The 23,355-nt window shown below is 38.4% G+C and overlaps 1 protein-coding gene across 1 annotated transcript in view; it reads right to left on the bottom strand.

The window, feature by feature from the left end:
* The window catches only part of vwa8 (von Willebrand factor A domain containing 8), a 73,893-nt gene that overhangs the window by 5,678 nt on the left and 44,860 nt on the right, over positions 1–23,355 (bottom strand). Inside the window, exons 30-40 of the mRNA XM_011489452.3 lie at positions 22,601–22,720; positions 22,394–22,458; positions 21,089–21,214; positions 20,888–20,997; positions 20,063–20,214; positions 19,016–19,220; positions 18,856–18,937; positions 17,881–18,085; positions 6,938–7,046; positions 3,964–4,120; positions 794–902 (exon numbers count right to left, since the gene is read on the bottom strand). Coding sequence (XP_011487754.1) covers positions 794–902; positions 3,964–4,120; positions 6,938–7,046; positions 17,881–18,085; positions 18,856–18,937; positions 19,016–19,220; positions 20,063–20,214; positions 20,888–20,997; positions 21,089–21,214; positions 22,394–22,458; positions 22,601–22,720 — 1,440 coding nt within the window. The remainder of the gene's footprint in view (positions 1–793; positions 903–3,963; positions 4,121–6,937; positions 7,047–17,880; positions 18,086–18,855; positions 18,938–19,015; positions 19,221–20,062; positions 20,215–20,887; positions 20,998–21,088; positions 21,215–22,393; positions 22,459–22,600; positions 22,721–23,355) is intronic.

Here is a 23,355-nt window from a genome sequence, read left to right as displayed (position 1 = left end):
CCAAATATAATATTAATTCTTTTTCTCCATCTTCCTCTGTCTTAGCTAACATTCATCACTGGTGAAGCTGCAAAGTTTCACAGGCTATGAGGCCAGGACACCACCTGACATTTCTGTTCAGTTTATCAAATATAGAAAGCTGCTAACAGGTTGCCAATGTGAACCAGACCTAGGAAAGACCAGTGAGTTCATTAAGATGTTTCAAAAAGTTTCTATAAAAAGCAGTAAGTCATTTCTTTCTAAGGTTTCAAAAATTACATTACCCGCAACATTTACAAATGGCTTCTTTAAAAAAACCACCCATCCAAATCAATCATTTTTGTAAAACAAGGCAGCTTAAACCAACACAGCCTATCTCATCACATTGATTGAACTTCAGGTATAAGCTGACACCTGGGTTGAATTGGCTTCTTCAGTACTTACTATTCCCACCCTGCATGTTGTGTTCACATGAAACAGATGAAAACATCAAATGTTTGTGACATTCGTTTAGGCAGAATACGTTTTCTTTTATTGCTGTGACTTCACAACATGCATAAACAAATATAATTCCGGGCGGTGTAGTCCATGATGACTCCACCCTCCGCCAAAACTCTATATATATATCATGGGCTGATGTAGAGACCTAAGGACCATGATTCTAATGCAGTCCACAAATAAATGACAACTTTTGAATCACGTGAATAAGCAGATTATAGCCGAATTTCCTTTATGTTTTCTGACAAAGCCCAAATAAGAGTCAAAAGATTGAATGTATAGAACATATTCCAAAGTGTGATGCTGGAGGACTTACCTGTAGGCTGTCCAGGATGATGCGAAGCGCCTGAACCTGTCGTCTTACAGCGGTGGAGAAGCGCTCGTAGGTTGAGGCGTCGTATTCACTCATGCCAATTTCCCTCATCCTGAAGCAAAAGAATAATTAATTAATGGCTACAATGGACATAACATTAAAATCCATGTGTGAGCTTTTCATGAAACGTGCCATAGTCTGATAACAAGTTTTAAAGGTTTTAATAAGAACCTGCAGTTTCTCACACCATGTGTGATTTACATCCTGTAAAGTTTCTCTGTTTTTTTTAAGGGAAAGTAACAAAACTGTCGAAATCCTTTGGCAGTTAAAGCCTGTTTCAGTGCTGCTCCACTTACATGACAACTTTGACCAACATGTTCAATTTAAACTGATCAAATACGTACATTTCTGACAAATGACGAACAAAACACACCTGTCGTATGGAACACAATATTCTTAGTATGCTTGATTTAGTCAATTTATTACATTACCTAGGTTTCTCTGACTTCCAGCTAGATATCGTGAGCTAATTTTGTCACCCGTCTTGTTTTTAAGAGTTACTTTTAAACCAAAAGTGTTTCTAAGATCCAAGAAAGGCTGAGAGGGTTTCTCTCCAAAACGGTCCATGTTTGCAACACTCCTGTAAGTCTGAATAGCTTCCAAATCCAGTCTGTTAAGAAAGAATTAAACAGAACTTATCCCTTTTCCAGGAAATGTGGTTCTTCTCAACCGAATTTATTCTGACAGGTTTAAACTTATAGAAAAATTTTCCAAAAAATGTGAAAGAAATCCCTGCTAATAATCCACAGAGGTACCTTAAGGTTTGTTACATGGTCAATGTCACAACAATTCACCCAAACATAAAAGAAAGACGTTGCTATCAAATACGAGATATTTTCTAAGTTTTTCCTGATTTTTCTTTTTTTCTTTTTTTTAGATTAGTGAGCTGTGGGCCATTGCATTTTTTCCACTTAAAATAAATACCGCTTAAATCCTTTAGGTAGATTTTCACTGCCTGGTCCATGAAAAGTCAGTTTATTTATGCTAAAGTGACATGCATCCTATTCACATGTGGACCAGACCTAGGAAAGTCAGTTCATAAAGATGTTTCAAAAAGTTTCTTTAAAAGGGGGTAAGTCATTTCTTTCCAAGGTTTCTTTAAAATGTTTAGTTTAAAAAAATAAAAATGATTTTTTTTTAAAGACTCGAGGTCTGAGGGTCTAAGGACTTGTAACAGATGTAACCCTGAATTGCCCCCACATGCAGTATCATCTGTCCGTGTGTGCCATGTCTGTAAAGTTGCACAATATTTTCTTTTTGGCGCTGTCTCACACGTGATTTGAAAGCGTTTTTTGCATATTCTTTCAGTGTGAAAACCAACGTTTGCATTAAGTCTTGCACACGCAGCTTTTTTGTGCAAGAAGTCTCTAGGAGGGCCAGAAATGTTTTGACTTCCTCTTAAAGCCTGACTCATTCCCATCAAGCAGGAGGCTGGTGAGGGTTAGGTAGACTGCAAGCGTCAAAGTTATTTAAACATTATTAAAATTATCTTTAATAAATGTGTCTGTTTTTAAAAACATAACGTCACAACATGGTCTTCAGTGAAAAGCTTCTTCAGATCTGCAGGATACTGATCACAACAGGAGATCCACACGTATAAACAGGAAAGACTCTGATACAATGTTTTCATTTTAGTACTGTATACAATTATATTGAAAGACAGAGTGCTTCTGGAAAGACATATCCCAAAGCACCCCAACAGTGTGTCCATTCCCCTCTGCTAATGTCCCTGTAAGCAATGTGCTCTAGTCTACACCATGAGGAAAAAAGGTTCAGTCAAAGCTCAAAAAGCTCAAAAAAAGCTGAATTGCATTCTTTGAATTTGTTCTAGTTCTATTAAACATTTGATGTCAAAGTTTCATTTGAAGCAAATCCTGTCTTGAGTTCACTTCAATGCTTTCAAGGACAAAAACAGAGCATCAAACACAAACATCGACCCCCACGTGATACACATATTTCCGTACATCTGTGTGTTTTTGTGCCCGTGTGTGAGAGAACACGAAAAAAGGTCAAGGGGGAAGCAGAGATACCGGCTCCAGATATTTCCTTTACAGTCTGCGCTTCACAACTTCATAACAAAATGCAGAACAAACAAAAGAAGTAAGATTAAGATCTCACACAAAAATCATAGAACAAAGACTTGAATTACACAGCCACAAGAAAAACATTCCATTTTTGTTTTAACATCGTCAGCTCTTCACTTCACATAATGATAGCTTTATTTACAGTAGAAACATGGTCTCAAAATGCCAATGGTTCTATTAGAGCAGAGTAAACATAGAGCCTAAAAACTGAGAGCACTTCCTTGTTTTAATCCTGAGACATTGATGCTTTATAATTCTCCATTAGCAATACGGTGCTAGGGTCAATGAGAGCTTATTAGGCTGGCAGCCTGACAAAAACCACCACAAAGAACATCCTTCCTTACATTTTTAACAAAACAAGTGACCTAAATGAAAAAAAAAAACAAAAAAAACAATTCAATTTTATTTTTTAAACAGAGATACATGCATACATACTTTTGCTTACATCTTACATACTTAAGGGTTTCTGGAGTGTGAATGTGTGAATAAAGCTTAACAAGTGGTATGACACTGAAAAAAAGGGTCACAAATGTGTCATGTACCTTGTGACACAGTGCATCAGCACAATTCACTAGTGGAAACACCTAGACGTCAAAGGGCAAAAGGCAGAGGAATTGATAACCTTGGTAAATAAGAAAGAAATACAAGGGCATTGATGGGCAAGAGTAGAAAAGTCATAAAGTATAAAGAGTATAAAGTGAGAAGACCCCTAAACACTGGCAGCAGTGTTGAGAGAGTCATGCAGGAAAGAGGGGGGACTACACAGCAAAGAAAGATAGATAGGGTAAAAGATGAAGCTAGATAGAACAGAGAAGGCCTTTATGTGTCAGCCAGTGAAAGGGATGCACTCTTATGCACTCCCAGCCTTCTTTTCTGTCTAGTAGGGAATTACTCATCCCCATGAACCTTTGCAACTTCACTTCTGATGGTTGTCAGTTGAAATAGTATTACCCTGTCCACAACATTCCCCAACAGTGAAAACAACTCAGTTTCTATTTGGGGAATTAACTAACACATTATGTATTTTACCTTTCTTTGAAAGCTTTTTCAGCCATTTCACGAGCTGCTCTGCGAACTTCTTCTGGAACAGCGTCTTTTTCTGCCTGGGACACCTGGTAGACCTTGTGGCCTGCATCTAGACGGTAGGGTCCTCCTTTGCCTCCCAGTCCTGCAGTGTCTCTGCCACCTAAAGGGAATTTGCCGTTTTGACTTAATTTCTGGTCATTCTTTAAACATCTTTGCAACACCAACAAAAAAACAGTAACAAAGCATGCTCCTATCAAGAGGTAGATATCCAGAAATTGATACAATGGCTTTAACACCACCATCCCACATCGACTGTTTTCAATTTCATACCATTTCACTAAAATGCCTAAAGGTAGTTTTAATTGTTGTCTGACAAAATTGCTAAAAAATGGATCCTAATCATCACAAAAGAGAAAAGCTTGCTCATGTGCTGCAGAACTTGCAGAGCAGAGCAGCTAATCTTGCAAATGGCTACTATAGAAATAGTCAGAGAATCAAAGAACAGCACAAAAGTAAAGATAGACACAACAGCAAAATGTAGTTTATTAATAAAATATTCAGTAAATTTTTATGCACATCCTTTGAAACAAATTCTCTGACTTTTATAACTGAAACTACTTGCAAAACAACTGGCTCATGGAAGCCTCTACTGCCATTCGTGCAGGATCTGGATGGATTTTAACATCAATCCCCCTTAACTACCTCACTGACCAGATAGTTAGTCAAGGCTTGGTAAATTTAAAGGGCCTAAATCATGCTTTTTTAAGCCTTTTGGAGTAAACTACATCCATAAAAACGACTCAATCTCTGAGGCATAGCACTTCGCTTCTTGTGAGTGCTGCCCGTTTCATGACATCAACCTGGAGTCGGCCTCAGCAGCATGTCTGCATTTCTCCCACAAAAACAAACAACATCCAAACTTTTGCAAAAATGGATGTGCATATTGTGGACAGAAAAGGAAAGCGCGCCCCTCCCTTTGGGATCATGATCCAGACTTTGGTTATCCATTTCTGGTGGATCCAACATATATGTAGCTGGATCATTTGTACTGCTAGATGTCAATAGACTGCAGTTAGTTTTCTTTAGCCACAGGGTACATTTCCAGCCTGGTACAATCCATACTCTGCCTGATGTCTGCCATCAAGACTGTTACTGCATACCTGTTCAGGGAGATTTCAGTGTTCAGCTCTTAGACCCACCAACCACAGGGAAATGCTTTTTCCTCCAGTGCTGTTGTGGCTGGGTGGATCTTTTCTCACCCTGCCACTGGGAACCAATGGCTGGTTCACTGGAAAACATCCCGTTTGTTCTCCATGCTTCTGCTTCCCTGGTGTATCTTTTCAGTTGGTAGTCAAAGCTACTAGCTTTTGTTTGGCAGTTCCAAGGCCTCTGGTGGAATTTCTTGAGAAGATTTTTCTTCCCATACCACCTCTGCCACACACATCCGGTCAACTTCCCCTTGTGCGGACGTGATCTTCTCTAGCTTCAGCTGCTGCTCCTTTCAGCACATCAAGTTGTTCATCTAGTAGCAAGCGTCTCTAGGTTTCCTTCTGCTGTGATGTTCAAAAGCTTAAGTAGATCAGCTCTGTAATTTTCTATTAGACTTTCACAAGGTACCCTATCTCTTAGCCTTGGCAATGGGCTGTGCATGTCCCTGGCATCAACGTTTGTCACAATTTTCAGAGTTAATAACATGGAAGAACAGCACAATGGTACTGTTGGAGGCAACAGTACTGTGAGGCAAAGGGTCGGGAGTTTCAAATCAATAGGACCACCTTTTAGCAAGCTCAAATACAACATGAGCAAAAGACATAAAACAGATGCATTGCTAAGTCAGAGAGCACCTAGATTACCAAGGCGCATATGTGAGGACAAGGACATACTGATGACAGGTGGAATAAGAAAGATGACATTCATGGATAGCAGTGAAGGAGTTATCTGTATAAATATACTATTTTTAACTTCATTGTTATGTGGAGACAATTATAGATTATCCTGTAATCCCTAATAATTTGTCCAAACTTTTCCCTGTTCTTTAATTTTCATGGACATAATTATCTTACAACGTGGTCTTTGAAAAACATTTTTTTATTATACTATATGCTTGGACGCATTGAGGTCAAGCATATTAATTGATTTCAAGAAGAGCTGGTGAAAGCCTGAGTACAGAAAAGTTACCTATTTTGTCTTTTCAATAATAAAATATAATGAAATGAAAAATTATGACATAATAATTATAATATTATTAATGTTAATAATAAGGGAACAGACAGAATATATACATTAACAAAGCAAGCAATTATCTAAAGTATGAATGAGAAGGACTGCTGTTTGTAGATTTTAGAAAATTAAAGGCTGCTACATGGGCAGGCTGAAGATATAAAAAAAAATAAACATGATTCTTTCCAGAGATATAAAGTGGAATTTTCCTTTGATTTTAAGTTTAGAACACAAGTTTTCTTGGTGCAAGCCAAAGTGCATTGGGTGCAAATTAGCTGCACCCATATTAATCCTTTCCCCTAAATTTCAGTTTTTAATGATCTGATTGAATGGTTCTAGTCTTTGACATAATAAAGGCATTACAAATGATATCTTTCCAGAACTCTGGGTCAAAGGTCAAATACATGATTTCACATTAGGTTATTAAAATGTTCATAAAATGCATGTCTGATTGGACACTAAATAAAATATTTGATTTTTTTATTTTTATGTTAGTTTTCTTAAATGACATATCGTAATCTGTAGAGCACATTTAGATGCATATCCTGGGTTGTTGGTGATGATTTATTTTTGTTTAGTTAACGATATGGGATAGACTTGTTGACTCCATTTTGCTTATTAATAAGAAATAACGAGCAAGTTAAAGCAGTCCTGCTAAATGATAGATTGATACAAACCAATAACCTGGCTGATCATGTGTATAAAATACCTCCAGTTTTATTGAAACCAGTCAAGACAGTCAAAAAACATGGTTTACCTGTTCCCCCGGCCCACTGGTTTCCCCCAACGTGAGGAGCATTATTTAAGTCTACTTTTCCATGTTTTGGAGCAGACACATCCAAGCCACTGTCCCTTTGAATTGTAATCTGGAAAAAAAATAAAAACATTTTTGAATGAAATGACTATGTATGAGTTTTTTGCTAGTAGTATAGTTCAACTATCTACGGTGTATGAATTCTGAACAATACCTATGAAACAAGCAAGATTTTTAGAAATAATTGCTATAAAATATAAAGGTTCAGGTCCAAAGAGAAATCCCATAATAGGGCGTATAGATTGTGTGTGGGTCCCTGATCAACAGCTCACCCACAAGCCTAACTGACGCCTCTAAAAATGTTCTTCCTACTACATGCTAGAATCCAGGACAAGCCCCATTGACCAGCCACAAAAGAATCCATCTCTTCCAAGTGGGGAGCTGGTGTCTACCGGTGAGAACAATGCGTCCTGCACGGACAGGAAAAGGCTCCACCTGAGTCACCCCATTCAGACTCCAACCCATCTGCTACACAAAAGAAGCTGATCACAGAGGAAAGGTCAACAATGGGAAAAACAGACAATGGCTGGGAATCATCAACAGCCTGAAAGTAGAATTTAGCAAATGAAAACCCCCCAAAATTATGAGAAGATTATAATATATTCACTGTTACAATATACTGGGAAATACAGTAAATCTAGCCGTCCATCATTACATGGACAGGGTTGGTCACCAAACGCCCAGTCCAAAGGATGAAAAGGACAAGAGGCAGGAAAGCTGAATACTAAAACTAAACACAGATAGGTTACTGTAACTGTAACACTTTTGTCTGTTTAGTTTAGCAATCAGCTATTGTATTTTATAACTGATTTTATGTTTTGTACGATTAGTGAAGCCCGTTGAGACAACTGTATTGTATTATTTTGCTACATAAATAAAACTGAATTGAATTAAACTCGATACAAACTTGCATTTAAAGCACAGAGAGGTGACTCAGAACTAAGCCTGCACAATATACCACAAATTTATCTTTATCCCGACATCAAGCTGTGCAATATGCATATCGCAAAAGACAGCGAAAATCGCAATAAATGGTTACCTTAACCCTTGTGCTATCCTAGGCACTTTAACATTGGGAGTGGGGTCATCTAGACCCACTAGACAGTGCTCTGAACCTTTTTTCGTCAATGATTTGTGATCTTCACTGGTTTCCATGGATTACATGAAATCTTTCCACCTTTATCCACCTTTGTCATGGTAGGGAGCAGGGGTTGACATAGCCCAGAAATTTGCACTGGCCCACAGGGCCAGTAGTTTCTGAAACTTACTGGCCCTGCCTGAAAGTTACTGGCCCGACACCGCGCATAGCGGGACCCGCCGCTTAGCAGGTGATTGCAACTTTAGGGGGGTCCGGGGGCATGCCCCCCCGGAAACTTTTAATATGGTGCAATTTGGTGCATTCTGGTGACATCACTTATTTCTACACTTTTCAATGACTGAAAATAGACCATATCAAACTTAAATCTGCTCTAGTCTGTTTCAGATGTTTTGAAGAGAGCGCTGCAGTGTAGTAGGTAACACTAGTTCAGAAGTTTTCATGGTGCTTTTAACGGCAAATATCGCAATAAATCATAAACCTTAAATGTGTTAAAACAATCTAATGGCAGCTTGAACCATTTAACGAATCAAATAAATCCCTTAATGCATTTGACCAATCGGATGGACGCCTTCACATTGTTGACCAATCAGATGGAGCCCTGTTATGTTAGATGTTTGTAACCTATGTCAACGTGGGTCATTTGGAGTATAATTTTTAAACTGGGAATGGTTATTTGGTTATTTTGCTGTTTGTTTATATACCGCAAATTATATCGTTATCGCAATTTTAATCTCTGATATCGCATATCGCGAGTTTTCCTCATATTGTGCAGGTCTAACTGAGATCATTCAGCGAACTAGAAATACTTACTGCTTACAGTGTTGTAAAGAAAAACAAAATTAAGTAGTTTAACATTCTACTGCATTTGAGTCTGAGATTCAGGTATTTGGAGTTGCCTTTGATTCTTTGACATTCAGCTTAAAGCTTAGTGGATACAGTTTCATCTTCAATGCATTCATTAAATATCTTGCTGTCCATACTACTAATTATACCCATTACTCCATCTAACATATTCCTATCTATTCCTGCCATGTCTTCCACATCTCTGACATGCTTCAGTCTCTCTTCAGTGACGGTGTCGGATTTATAATCAAATGTAATAATAACCCACTGGCTTGTGCCTTCGTTGTTGCTGTTTAACATTGTTTTGTATTGAATTGTTACATTCAATAAAGTTTGAAAAAAAAGTAGTGAGCGCGTGCCGCGTGGTGCTCGGCAGTGAAAGCCGCGCGCGCGCAGGCGGGAGAGAAGGAGAAGTGATCAAAGGTTTCCCATAGAAACCCTTGAAGTCTGAACACAGGACTAGCAGAAAAACTAAATTATGAAGACGAGGTAAATCTACACGTTTTCGCAAAATTTACTTTATTGAAAAAGGTGAAGAATATATAAACCGTTAGATATTTTAGTGGCCCGAGCGGACAAGTGAAAAGTAAAGTCTTGTGGTCCGCACTGCTCGAAAAACAGGACCGAGCCAGCGGACAAATGGCTATGTCGAGCCCTGGGGAGAACACGTCAAAGTAAGGGGGGGGGGGGGGGGGGTCATCTAGGATAGCACAAGGGTTAAATGTGCTAAAACAAACTCATGGCAGCTTGAAATATTGAATAAATGAAATAAATCCCTTTATGCATTTAACCAATCAGAAGGACCCGTTTACGTTGTTGATCAATCAGATGAGCCCTTTTAGGTTTGATGTTTGCCTCCTATGTCGACAAGGGTCATTTGGAGTATAATTTTTATACTGTTGCATTGAAATGGAAATTATGTTTTTGGTTGGTTTGATATTTGTTTATATACCGCAAATTATATCGTTATCGCAATATTAATCACCAATATCGCATATCGCGAGTTTTCCTCATATCGTACAGCCCTACTCAGAACTATTGGCTGTATTTCTTCTGTCGTGAAAGTTATTCAATTCATAAACTGGACAATCAGATGCTTCAATAAAAGCCTGTGGTTTCACATTAAATGTTTGAAATGTTTGATTGACAGATTTAGTGTAGCCTGCCTTAATGCAAAACATGAAGCATGCAGGTCACAAAACCTCCTTTATTCATTATTAGATCTAGACTCACACAGATATATAACTCACCCAGAGTGCCTGCAGACACGTCTGCAGTGTTTTACTGCCACTGAAAATCATGAATAAGAAAATGTATGTTTTTCCAAAAACATCTCTTTCAGACAACCCAAACTAATATGTCTTAATCAGAAACACTGTGAAATCCATAATAAAGATTGAATTTAAACCCTATGGTCTGAAGCCTCAGCAGCAAAAACAGGAGATTATGGCGTGCTCTACCGCAGCGTTCTGAAAAAGGTGCGAAAAGATACTTAGAGATTGACAGCAGCTATTGCCATAATCACATGGATCCATACGGGTGCTATGGGTTTCTGGGTTGTCCGGGCCTTAGAGGGTCATAGACAGCAGCACCTGCATTGCATCTTATAGGGAGAGCAGCTGTGTCATGCAGTTCTCTTGTGGCTCGTATGGCCACCTTAAGGGACGTCATGAAAATGGAACGTACTGTACCACTGTCGTGTGTGTGTGATAAGTGTAACATCAAGTCCTTGCAAGAATAATGCAAATGGCACACATTTAAGCAGCCCTCCAGACATTGGTAAGGTGTGAGAACTGGCTCCTTACTGACCTTGTACAAATGCTGCACACATGGGAGGTCAGGTGATATGTTGGTGCCCGTGGGACGCCTGTAGGATGTCCACACAAACTGTCAAATGTCCTAATTCCTTTCAGTCAGCTTTATCAACTTCAGTGTGCAGAATTTAGATGGCAGTTGAAGAAGTGAAAAAAATCGGACAGCACGACTGCGTCTCACTTACTTCCAACCCTTACCTACCCTCAAGTGTTTGCTACAGCCTGTCCTTAGAAAAAATGCGCCTGAACATTTTCCCTTTACTGGCTCACTGAGTGGTCTATGAGCTTAAAGTTTTGCGAGGGCCACCTGTGTCCCCCATAAAGGGTTTGCTTATTTTTTAACCAGACAGCCCGTATCCACCCGTATATGACTAAGCAATAAAGTATAGAAGTTAACATCAAGGATTAAAGTCTACTCTACCATCAAAGCCAACATTTCAGCACAAAGGCTGAGGCAGGGGAACTGACGTGGGTTTGATATGGAGGAAACAGCAACATAGAAAGAGAAGCCTCAGTGAAAGCCCTGCTGCTTTTAATCTCATATGTCCAGAGGCTGAAATGAGTGTCTTTTTTCGTTCAGATAAGTAGAGGTAAAGTCAGTTCATGAAAATATGGGATAAATAGTCAAATAAATGCAAAAAATCAACTGGAAAGAAGGTTCTCAGAGAATTTAGAGATAAATGCATTAGAATGTAACTTTTAAAATAAACACATCCAAATCCTTGAAAGAAGTAAATAATTAAATATGGCTAAAACACTTTTTAAATACAAAGCTCCCATTGTGCATGAATCCATGCAGAGTGGCAGCTGAAGTCCAGCTCTGCCCGACTATGACAACATAAGGGGAGGAGAAATGTTCTGTGATCATTTACTAGAAAGTCAGGAATTTACATCACAAGCAGCAATTCAAAGCTTACACTAATTTCTCAAACTTTAACTATACACCAAGATAAACTTCTTTCTTCTTTTGCTTGACCAAAGCTTGTCAAGCTGCTCCCCGCTCCACCACTTTTGTGGTTTAGCAGTAATATCACAGTCTAGCTTACTTCTTAGCGCTAAAGTCAAACATGTTTATAACTCCTTTGAAAACACCATATTGTCTATAAATCATCCAACCAGGAAGACTCAAAAAAAAGTTGTATTCTTAATTAATCTCGCCATCTCAGCCCAGATTTAGAATTTTTAACCGAGTTTTCTGACTTTCTATGGACTACTGTTCTAGATTCTGATCAAATTATAATAATAAGGGGTTTTAATGTTCATGCTGATGACCCCAGTTAACTGACTAGGAAACGCTTTTGCAGGTTTATTAGATAATGTTGGTTTCATACAAAACGTAACTAAACCCACTCACTGACACAAGCTGAGAGTCCTTCCTCACAAACCATCATTTCAGATCACTTTCTAATTACCTTCCAGTTTACATTAGAACATGCTACTGCCCCACTGAATAAAAAACAGCTTAGAAGAACATTCTGTGTCTGTTTGAGAGTTTAAAGTCACAGTTCAACCAATACTTAGTAACATGCTGAGCAGATACTCTAAGACCAGTTCACAAACTGCACTACCGGTAGTTAGAGTCTCTAATGACTTGTTATTGGCATCAGAAAAGGGACTCAGGGCTCGACATAGCCATTTGTCCGCTGGCCCGGTCCTGTTTTTCGAGCAGTACGGACCACAAGACTTTATTTTTTACTTGTCCGCTCGGGCCACTAAAATATCTAACAATTAATACATTTTTCACCTTTTACAATAAAGTATATTTTGCGAAAACGTGTAGATTTACCTCGTCTTTATAATTCACTTTTTCTGCTAGTCCTGTGTTCAGACTTCAAGGGTTTCTATGGGAAACCTTTTATCACTCTTCTCCTCCTCTCCCGCCTGCGCGTGCGCGGCTGTCACTGCCGAGCACCACGCGGCACGCGCTCACTCAATTTTTTTTTCAAACTTTATTGAATGTAACAATTCAATACTAAACAATGTTAAACAGCAACAACGAAGGAACAAGCCAGTGGGTTATTATTACATTTTAGGCAGATATATTTAAACTGACACACATATCAGCGCGCCCCCTGGTGGTTTTTCACCGCGATGATCATAAATCCAACACCGTCACTGAAGAGAGACTGAAGCATGTCAGAGATGTGGAAGACATGGCAGGAATAGATAGGAATATGTTAGTAGTTATTAATTAGTAGTATGGACAGCAAGATATTTAATGAATGCATTGAAGATGAAACTGTATGCACTAAGCTTTAAGCTGAATGTCAAAGAATCAAAGGCAACTCAAAATACCTGAATCTCAGACTCAAATGGAGAATAAGGTCAAACTACTTAATTTTGTTTTTCTTTACAACACTGTAAGCAGTAAGTATTTCTAGTTAGCTGAATGATCTCAGTAATTTAATTGTATTTAATTTTTCAATTATTTAATTTAATTAGGTAACTAAAAAGTAAATGTAACTTTGCAACAGTAACAAAAAGCAGAACCTTAAGGCAGTCAGGGCAAAAAAGTCAATAAAACTTCTTAACTATTGATTAGGAACAAATGTGAAATAGCAGTGATTAGAAGCAGCATGAAAACTTCTTAACTAGTGTTAACTACTACACTGCAGCGCTCTCTTCAAAACATCTGAAACAGACTAGAGCAGATTTAAGTTGGATATGCTTTATTTTTAGTCATTGAAAAGTGTATAAATAAGTGCTAGATGTCACCAGAATGCACCAAATTGCACCATATTAAAATTTTCCGGGGGGGCATGCCCCCGGACCCCCCTAGAGTTGCAAGCACCTGCGGAGCGGCAGGTCTCGCTGTGCGCGGTGTCGGGCCAGTAACTTTCAAAAACTACTGGCCCTGTGGGCCAGTGCAAATTTCTGGGCTATGTCAACCCCTGGGGACTACTCTCTATTCTGGTCCTATTGGACCTCAGTGCAGCTTTTGACACTATCAACCGCAGCAATATAGCTAAGATCAGAAATATTCTTTCGTTCATACAACTTCTTCCGCTTTGTCCCTTTAATTTACGGAAGTGCCCACTGTTTGAAAATTGGTCATGAAGGCCAAATAAATAATTGCGGTTTGTGCCTGGCTGGATTTAAATGACACAAAGTATTTTATAAATCGGAATAGAGCAGCGAAAGAAAAAGCCTTGAACAAGATTCCCCAGATTTGCACTGCTTTGATATTTCACACCTAACCTCTTCTAACTGCAGATGGCACTAGTAAACATTAGAAGAAGAAGAATTCCACCCCTGCTGGTCCAGTCTGAACACCATGGGCTGAACTTATGTTCAAGAACCCGATGAAGGGGAATTTTACCATCTATCATAAAATCCATCTTGGCTTAAAGAGTATGGAAGCAAACTGGGCGTCTCCTTCAACTTTTGCACTTTATGTATAAACAGGCCTCTATATCTTGGTAGTATTAGCAACACCTAACAGCAACTGTGAAAAATACTTGTCAAGCTCAGTAACCGGCGACTCATCCGTCCCATGGCTTGTTAGTTGGGTAAAGATTCAATTACATCACTTCCATCACTGCAGCTAACCTCAGTGCATCATGTGACAGCAATCCAATGACACATTAAAGCAAATGTGCCTGAGCATGTTCCCCACACAAAACCAAAATAACAGCATGACATAAGCTGTGCTCATCCCTTATCCAATTACATTTGGTTGGACGGTTAGGAAGCACAGCTGTAAGATGAACAGAATTAAAACGACTAGCAACCATTGAACACTTTCCTGTCTGAATGTCTGATCTTCAACAGGTTACGTCATTCAACAAAGCATATTTTTCAGGGTCAAAGCTTATACTTTCCATAGCAATTTTCTACCTTCTTAAAAGGCCTAAAGCATTTTCCAGTCACCGTCCCATTCACCCATGCACACACAAATTCACACACTAAAGGCAGCTCCACTGCTGAACAGGAGCAACGTGGGGCTCAGTGTCTTGCACCAAGTACACTTACACATGGGTAGACAGGCAGAAACAGAACCTGCGATCTACCAATCAGAGGTCGATCGCTCTGCACCATGGTCATCCCAGACATTCACTCCAATGGTCCATAATGTCAACCTTTCTTTTTGTAAGCACATTAGTAGCTTAAAAAACAACTGCAAAGGTGCTTGTCACAAAATAAAAAACTGTTAGAGCAGACTTAACAAAACTCTTGAGCCCCTTCAGAATATCAATATCTTAAATACCAGACTGAGTATCCTAGTCTGTTACAGGTCAAAGACACAGGTGAAGAAAAAAGGGGGAAAAAAAGACTATTTCCTATTTCCTTTACGCAGACATGCCTAATCAATATTCGGAGTTAACAGTATGTCCTGGTTTTCCATCAGAACAAGCTCAGATCTGCACCCTGCAACTTTACCCTCTTCTTGAAAAGATAGACCATACAGGTCCAGATGAAGAAATACGTTTCTATAATAATGAGAAAATATAAACAATAAATGTACAGACCCTTTCGTAAAAAATATCAGAATATCATGGAAAGTGTATTCTTTTCCATAAATCCATTCCCAATTTGAACTTTTATAGAAATATAGATTTAGGGCCCACTGTTATATGAATTTGAAGTATTCATTTGTTTATTTTTACATAAATTGGGCTTTCAGCTTGTAAACCCCAGCCTAAAGATTTAGAATACTGTGGAGAAGTCTGCCCACTTATTACTTAATTACTTTAGCAGCACTGTGTATATAAAACCTATCAAAGGTACTGAGATTATAGTGGGGTTTTTTCTCCACATAAAGAAACTTTATTTAAAATATCTCATTTCATTACAATCAGAATGATCCTTTGAGCTGCAGCAGCTTAACGGCAAAACTTCCTGAAGGGTTAAAAGGGGGACAGCAGAAAGTTGAAGTGAACAGATAAAATTTCCGTCTTTTGCACAATCTCATTTTTGAAGAAGGTGCTGAACTTTAAAGAAGCATTCATGTGGGCGAGTCTAGTGAAGCAGAATTGACAGGGGGGGGGGGGGGGGGGTCTGGCAGGAGGCCAAAGTAAACTTAAAAAAATATGTAACAGCAGCCATGTTCACAATTTAGCAATGCTCTTCAAAATTTATAAAAAAAAGTTTAACAGAGAAAAAAAATGGAGTCTATTTGGTTTGTCACAGTCAGTGGGTTGTTTTTTTCAAAATGTACCTCATCTGGATGTTGAGTTTGTTTGGATTGTTGAAGACTTTCAGAAAAATCCCCAGAGACTGTTTTTTATTGGCTTAGATTTTTTTTTGTTCATAAGAAGGAAAAAAAATGGCATTATTTAAAAATTGTTTAGAATCATCTTGTACTTTTACAATAATTTTAAAACATGAATTATTAAGAATAAAGAATTAATTTACCAGCTGTGAATCAGAAAAATAGTTTATGTCTGAAGATGAAAAGCGTAATGGATGAAGAAACTGCAACAATACAAAGTTGGGAACAATCCTAACCAGCGCTCTACTGGCAGACATGTTGGCCCAAAAAGACCAAGGTTCTGTCTAAATTCCTTCACTACTCACCACATATTGCACTATATAGTGCTTTCTCTATTTTGTAGTGCTGTCTGAACATACAATTCCAAAATCCAGTGCCCTGAAAATTTCCCAGAAGTCTCTGTGAAACACCAGTGTTAATCCAGTGTCCATGCTCACTAGACCACAATGCTTGATTTGAACAATTTTTGAGAAAAAAATAATTATTTAAATGTATTTTTAAATAAACAATCAATATTTTTATCTTCAAAACACAGCAGATTCATAAATAGTTGTCGCAAAATGCTCGTATTGATTCGCTTTTCACTTTCTGAAATCGATGACGTCATATTTGCAGTTTGAAATTGTTTTTAAAAATAGTGGTTCGGTGCATTAGATAGTCCTTTACTATATAATTTTTTTTTTGTAGTTAGGGAGTAGGGAGGGAATTTGCACATAGCCCTGTTCATTTGACTGGGCCGATTCTACATGATTACCCAGAATTCATAGAAGGGCCACATGCATTCAGTCAAGTTCTATAAGATGACAACAAGCTTTCAGAATTGCTGAACCAGTTTTCCTAAATGATGACATAAAATAAGATCTGGCCTCAGTTCTATTCTTTAATAAACCTCTTTTAACATCAAGTGAAAAAGGGTGACTTGCTGCTCTCTATAACAGCAGCTAAACTTTGCAGCTCTAGTGAACAAACTACATCTGATAAAAAGAGCTTCAATTACTCAAATTAAAGTAATGTGCAAAGCAATTTACCACCACTAACAAAAGCAACATTGCTTTAAGAGTTTAAGTAATTACGGCAGCTAAATCACTTATTATGGGGTATTTTTTAAAGTAATGGCATCAGCAAAATAGTTTTTTTTATCAGTTACGCATACCACTCCCTCCATGACTGCTTGCAGCTTTGATTTAATTTTTTATTTTAGTCAGAAACATACACCATGAGGGATAGTACTTGGCAAAGGTTACACAAGGACTGTGACCAAACAGATACCTGTGCAGACTTGACATGTGCAAACAGTTTGGATAAATAACAGACATACAGTATAGTGACTGTTTCAAGCTAGTATGCTAAAAAAAAAACTAAAAGAAAAAACCCAGAGGTTGTTTGCAAAGAGATAACAAATAGGAACATTCAGTTCAAGTCTTCAGGTCTGCTGTGGACTTCAACAAGAGGAGCAGAGGAATCTAAGCCCAGAAAGAGGCCCTGCATGCCCTGCAGGTGTGTAAGACAGAGCCTCCACCTATGACAGCTGAAAGCACTTCTGATAGTTCTGTGCTTTTATTAGTCCTTGAATAGAATATTGTTTTAAAGCTTGAAACCCATCAAACATTTCTATATTTAATATTCCTATTTTGTTCTTTTCTATTTTTCCCCAAAGCATGCTGAGAACCATCTGCTCAAGCCCCGTTTGAGAAATTTTTGGAAACTGAATTAATGTAACTCCAGTGTCCAGTGATTTGGTGAATGTTCATGTTTGCTGACTCTGTGTGACTGAAGAAAACAGGGTGCAGAAAACAAGCATCTTCAATTTCTTAAAAATTGTTTTTGAAGAGGCACTGCCCCCTAATGGCAAGCAAGCAAACTGCCGGCTACCATCTTTTCTTTTTGCTATATTAGATCAAATGTAGTGCGGGATCACCTGTAAAGGGCTGCCTTCTTCCATCCCAATCATGTTCCTCCACTCAATCAGTGAGCGCTGAAGGGTCTCCAACCCTGTCTCCCAGAGCCGGATGCAACCGCCCATATCTACTGTGACCATGCTTCCAGGGCCAAGAGCAGACGTCAGCACATCACTCTCTGATACCTTCGACAGCCAGCTGGTGTAAGGTGATACAGACATGGACCTGAGAGCCAAAGAAAAGCGCAAGTCGATAAAAGGCCGACTAGAACCACTGCTTCTATAGTCAACAGGTTTAAAGACCCACTCTGCTGGAAATGATGTTTTTGGTCTTTTTAACATGTTCTTGTTGCATTTTTCTGATGAAGGACAAATATAAAGAAAAATTCAGCTCAAAATTGCATTTTGGAGTATTTCTTTATTCAAATCGTTGTGAATCAGGAGTAGAAAAAAAAATTCAAATTGAAAAAGAGTTTATTTGTGGCGTAGCAAATAGGTTGGGTGGGCCACAAGCTCCCTGCTCTGAACTCTCAGCAACGAGAAGGGGAAGGGGGCGGGCTTGCTCAACGCCAGCCGTCCTGCCCACAACTCAGAGATCTAGACTACGTCCTAGAAAACAACACAATTTCTTTTCGTTTTGTCTAAAAACAGCATCATCGAAATTGAAAGACTACCGGAAACACTTGATACTGATAAAATGAACAAAATAAATCCACTGAGTATCTTTAAAATATAAAATACTGTAACTAAATCTAAACATTTACATAAAATGATTCAGGACAAAAAAATAATAAAAATTGTGATTATAGAATAAATGCGTCTATAGAAATACACTCCTCTGTATGGACTTTTCATTGCAAAAAAAATTACATTAATGCTCCCAAAAACACTTAGTCTTAGTTTTATGAACTTGAGACATGAATATGAGATTTTTTTCTCTTTTATAATTGGAATATAATCCCTGGTCAAATGTAGGACCAGGCATGCAAATATTACCTTGGCACAGGAATATACTTTAGTTTTTTGGAGGTCAGATCCGTAACTTCCAAATATGCTGCTGCCAGTGGAGGCGTAACATCTGAAGAAAAGAAAAGAAACTCATTACCCTTTTCCTTTGTGTTTTGCTGTATCAATATTTGTGGTGCCAGCTTTTTACCTTTGGGGTAGATCTCTTTCAAGGGCACCTTGTTGGGGGGAATGGCTCTGACCACCTGGTTGGCTGAGAGCAGACAGACGCAGTTCTCCCGTTTTGCTGTGCCGCTTCGAAGTCCACTTCTGAAGAAAAGATGAGCTCCGCTTTCAGTGGCCTTCATCGTCTGCAGGTCAGCGGGCCTCCGGAAGCTGTACACCTCGTTAGGAGACTGATTGAAAGAAATGCCAGACAAAAACAAATGTTTCTGCTTCTGCTGGGTTCAGATCAGTATTTATGGAGGTCAAGTCATTAAAAGAATTGTCAGCAGTGGGGGCTGGTGTGCGAAGGAGTTTGAGGGTCAGTTTCCAAACTTTTTTTTAGGTCATAAATTTAGGAGAAAAAAATTAATAATTCATAAATTTATGAGAAAAAGTTGTAAATTTACAACTTTGAATCTCATAGTATCACTTTTTTTTGAGGCCCTAATAAGGCTCTATCATTCTGGTGTGAATGAGGAGCAAGCAGAGAAAAGGGTCAGATGGAAGCAGGTGACGACCCCAAATGGAGCAGCCGAAAAGCAAAGAAGAAAAAACTTTTATAGTCTAATAATTATCTAAAGTATCCAAAAAAAACATCAAATATTTACTATTTCATCTGAGTATAATAGTAAGAATCAAAGTATTTATAATAAACTCAAACAATACGGATAAAATGCCACAAAAATTAGATTAACCTCTTCAGAGCTGATGTCCTCATGCGTGGAAATCACATTTCAGGTTATACTACCATCGTATTTAATTCTGCTTAACTGGAGCTTTATGAATTATAGGCTAGGTTTGAAGAGATTAGGACAACAAATAATCCCTCACACAAAGAATGCATTTTGAATTTGCTTAGAATTAAAGATCAGCTATGAGTCCAATACCTCCTGGTTAATTTTCTACTCATGGGGATGAAGGTGATGTTTTTCAATCATTTTTTTAGATTTGACTTAAGCTTAAATTCATGTTTTGCTCTAGCCATAAAAAAAACAATCAACTTTATTCTGTCCTGCATTCTTTATTTTCTTACCATAAGATCTGGGAAGCCGACAACAATCTGTGCAAAAGAGCCAGTGTCTACCACCAGACGATTAGGGGAGATGATCTTCTGGTTCAGAGCAGCGCTGAGGTTTTCATTAGGCAGCTGTTCGCTCGACAGCATCTGTGGTAAGGACACCTCCACTGGGTAGGCGGGAGAAGAAAGCGCAGGAATGCATTCATCTGGAAAAGTCTTTGACAGGACCCAAATGCATCCATGTCTACTAAAAAACATCATCAAGAGTTCTAGTTAATATATCTACAAAATCAGCTAACTTTTTTATTGACTTGGTAAGGAGCAAATAAACTTCATGGTATTAGAAAACAAGTTATATGACATGGGGATCCATTTAACAAGAGTTGCTACTTCTTCATAATGAAACGTGTCAGGGAGCAACTGTGTGGTTTTAATTCCTATTGCTTCCCTTCACCGTCTGCACCAGCATAAAAGAACAAACAAAGATTCTTTCAAAAAACTTTTAGTACAAAACATTCTCTTGCAAGAAATGGACCAGTTACTAAACAGAGCAGTTACAAAGAAGTACGTTGTTGTTAGGGCCTGAATTCTTTGAGAAGTGTAATATTTTAGATTAAAAATAATAATAAAAATGTCTAAAACTATTATATTTTCAAGTTATGTTTATAATTGTCTTATGCTATTATTATTGCAGACTAAAAATGATGTGGGTTTTTTCTAAAAACACATTGCATTTTCTTTACAAAAAATGCATGCGACTTTAATGAAAAGTTCAGTAAAAATGTAAATGTTTTTATAAGCAACGTTTCATATTTTAATATTGCATTGTATGCACCATACCAGCACTAGTTCCATGGCCAGGACTGACCAAATCCTCACTGATGCTGTGCAGCTGACAAACTCCAGACTGTTCAGCTGCGATGTGCATGGGCTTAGTCAACAGGAACTTCCTGTAAATTCCAACATACATGACATAGAGGGTATAACAGTGTCCTTCTAATCTAAAGACACTTTAGGAGATATTTGGAACACAACACCTACTTGTTGGTGTTGCTTTCTACCAGTAGCCAGCGATCCTCTGCCACCAAGAAGACAGACTTCAGATTAATGGGGAGGGAAATGGAGTGAACCAAACCCTCCAGGACATCGAGCACATCCAGCTGATTGCTGAAAAACAAACAAATTAGGACATTAAATTATAAAATCGGATTTTCTGGGACAAAATAAAACCAGTTAAGGAGTTGAAGGACTGGTATCAAAAAAAGACTGGTGTTGTTTGTTTGTACACTTCTGTGTGCTAATTTTGTGATGCTCGGATTTTTATTATTAGGGTAATGAGCTTCAGGCCGGGGTTAGAAATCCTTCTTTAGGTACACACACACCATACATTTGTTGCCTGTTCAAGAATGAAGATTTAGCCAATGGTCTTCACACTGGACAAACAGGGAGGGGTTTCTTCTTAGTTTTCTACTGTTTACTAGCCCACGTCCACCACATACATTGAAAGACTCTTATCAAAGTCAAAGTAAAGTCAAAGTCAACTTTATTGTCAATTCTTCACATGTGCATCACATACAATGAATCGAAATTCCGTTTCTTACTCTCACATGCCTGTTCAAAAGAAAAAATAAATGAATAGAAGGAAAATGTGGAAGCGTTGCAAATCTCAAGAATCTTGCTCCAAGCTTTTTCTTTCATGTGCTTTTTCTGATTATATAACAGACTTGGTGTCATAATTTTATGCCCAAAATGTGCATTTTCGCATGTTACATAGACTTTTTAATTAAGGACATAGTTTCTGCAGAGTGGCAGGAGATCATCAGAAATTCATCTTTGTGTTGTGGACAGAACTGTTGGCAAAGAGTAAACCTGCCCGTCAGCCCTTTGCTTACGTCCTCTCCCGCTAGCTTATAGTCCCTCACAACCCAAAGCTAACATTAGCTGTGCAACAAAAGAGGAGAGAGCAATATCGGAGCTATTCAGACGAACACCTACAAGCTTTTTCCAAAGGCATTTTTGCATCTCCTCCTGTTTCACAACAATTTCAATAACGAAATACTCAGCAAATTCAATGCAAAGATGCAATTTGGAGCTTATTTTCTTTCTTTATGTCCGCCATCGTCAGAAAAATATCACAAGAACACATTAGAAACACCAAAAACACAATTTTCCTCAGAGTGGGTGAGGACTCTGTAATAATAATAAATTCCAGCTTTTTGCTAAGACCATGTGTGGTTTATAAGCTTGAAGCTATCATGTTTGACAAAGTGAATAAAGGCGGAGCCTGCTAATACTCTGTGAATGTTTTGCAGCATTAAAAATGATTAGCAGACATGAGTTGCTTACCGATCTTCTTTGTAGAACAGAAGCCAATTTTTATGTGCAAAGTCTCGACAGACCTTGTACACACCCTGCAACAAACAAAATATGGATTGATATCAGATGTTCTATGAATTGACTTCTTTATTTTTAATATCTTAAAAACAGTATAAAATACAGCAGTCCAAAAGTATTTCACAGACAAATCCATAGAGTTCAGATCTGGTCTCTGACCTGTTGTTCTTTTCCGCTCCACCAGTTAGAGACACTGGAGGACGTCTGATCGCTGTCAGGGGAAAGCGTGAGCCGCCGCACGGCACCCGTCACCAGGTCCACATGCAGCACAGTATTACTCTGAAAGGGAGAAAACAGAATGAAAAAATGAAACTGTAGAGTGGACCCCAGAGATTGTGCAATTATGTCTGAATATAAAAATAAATGTGTTTTTATTACTGTTTGTAAACAATCCCCACATGGGATGCACTGAGGTTGAGTATTCAGTTCAGAATCATAATTTCCTTAAATGTCATCATGTGCACAACAAAAATTGTTTTGCACTGCAGATGTTAAAAAGAATAGAAGTCAGGGTAGAAACAGGTGGAACAAATGGCTGGGATGGAGGGAGTCTTGGATTAGGTGTTTGGTTTTGTCCTCCTGGTGGCGCTGGGGGAACTGGTGATCTTCTGGGCTGTTTTGATCACCTTCTGCAGCGCTTTCCTGTCTGCTGCTGAGTGCTAGCTACTTCATACACAACCATCACTTCCAAAATATCGACAGCTTATGTTTAAGTCTGTTATACAACTTAAAGGTTAGGGGTTTTTACCTGCTCTTCAATCTCAAGAGCCATCAGACTAGATTCCTTAAGACTACAAAAATAGGTTAATGCATGGATGTCAAGCAAATAAACCACCACTAGAGGGCACTCCTGTTACAATGAAATGGCCAGTGAATGGTATCCAATGTGGAACACTAGAATTTCAAGTAAATTT

The sequence above is a fragment of the Oryzias latipes genome, chromosome 21, assembly GCF_002234675.1.
Source record: "Oryzias latipes chromosome 21, ASM223467v1".
Lineage (NCBI taxonomy): Eukaryota > Metazoa > Chordata > Actinopteri > Beloniformes > Adrianichthyidae > Oryzias > Oryzias latipes.
The sequence above is the reverse complement of the archived record's forward strand: the minus strand, read 5'-3'. Positions and strand labels throughout refer to the sequence as shown.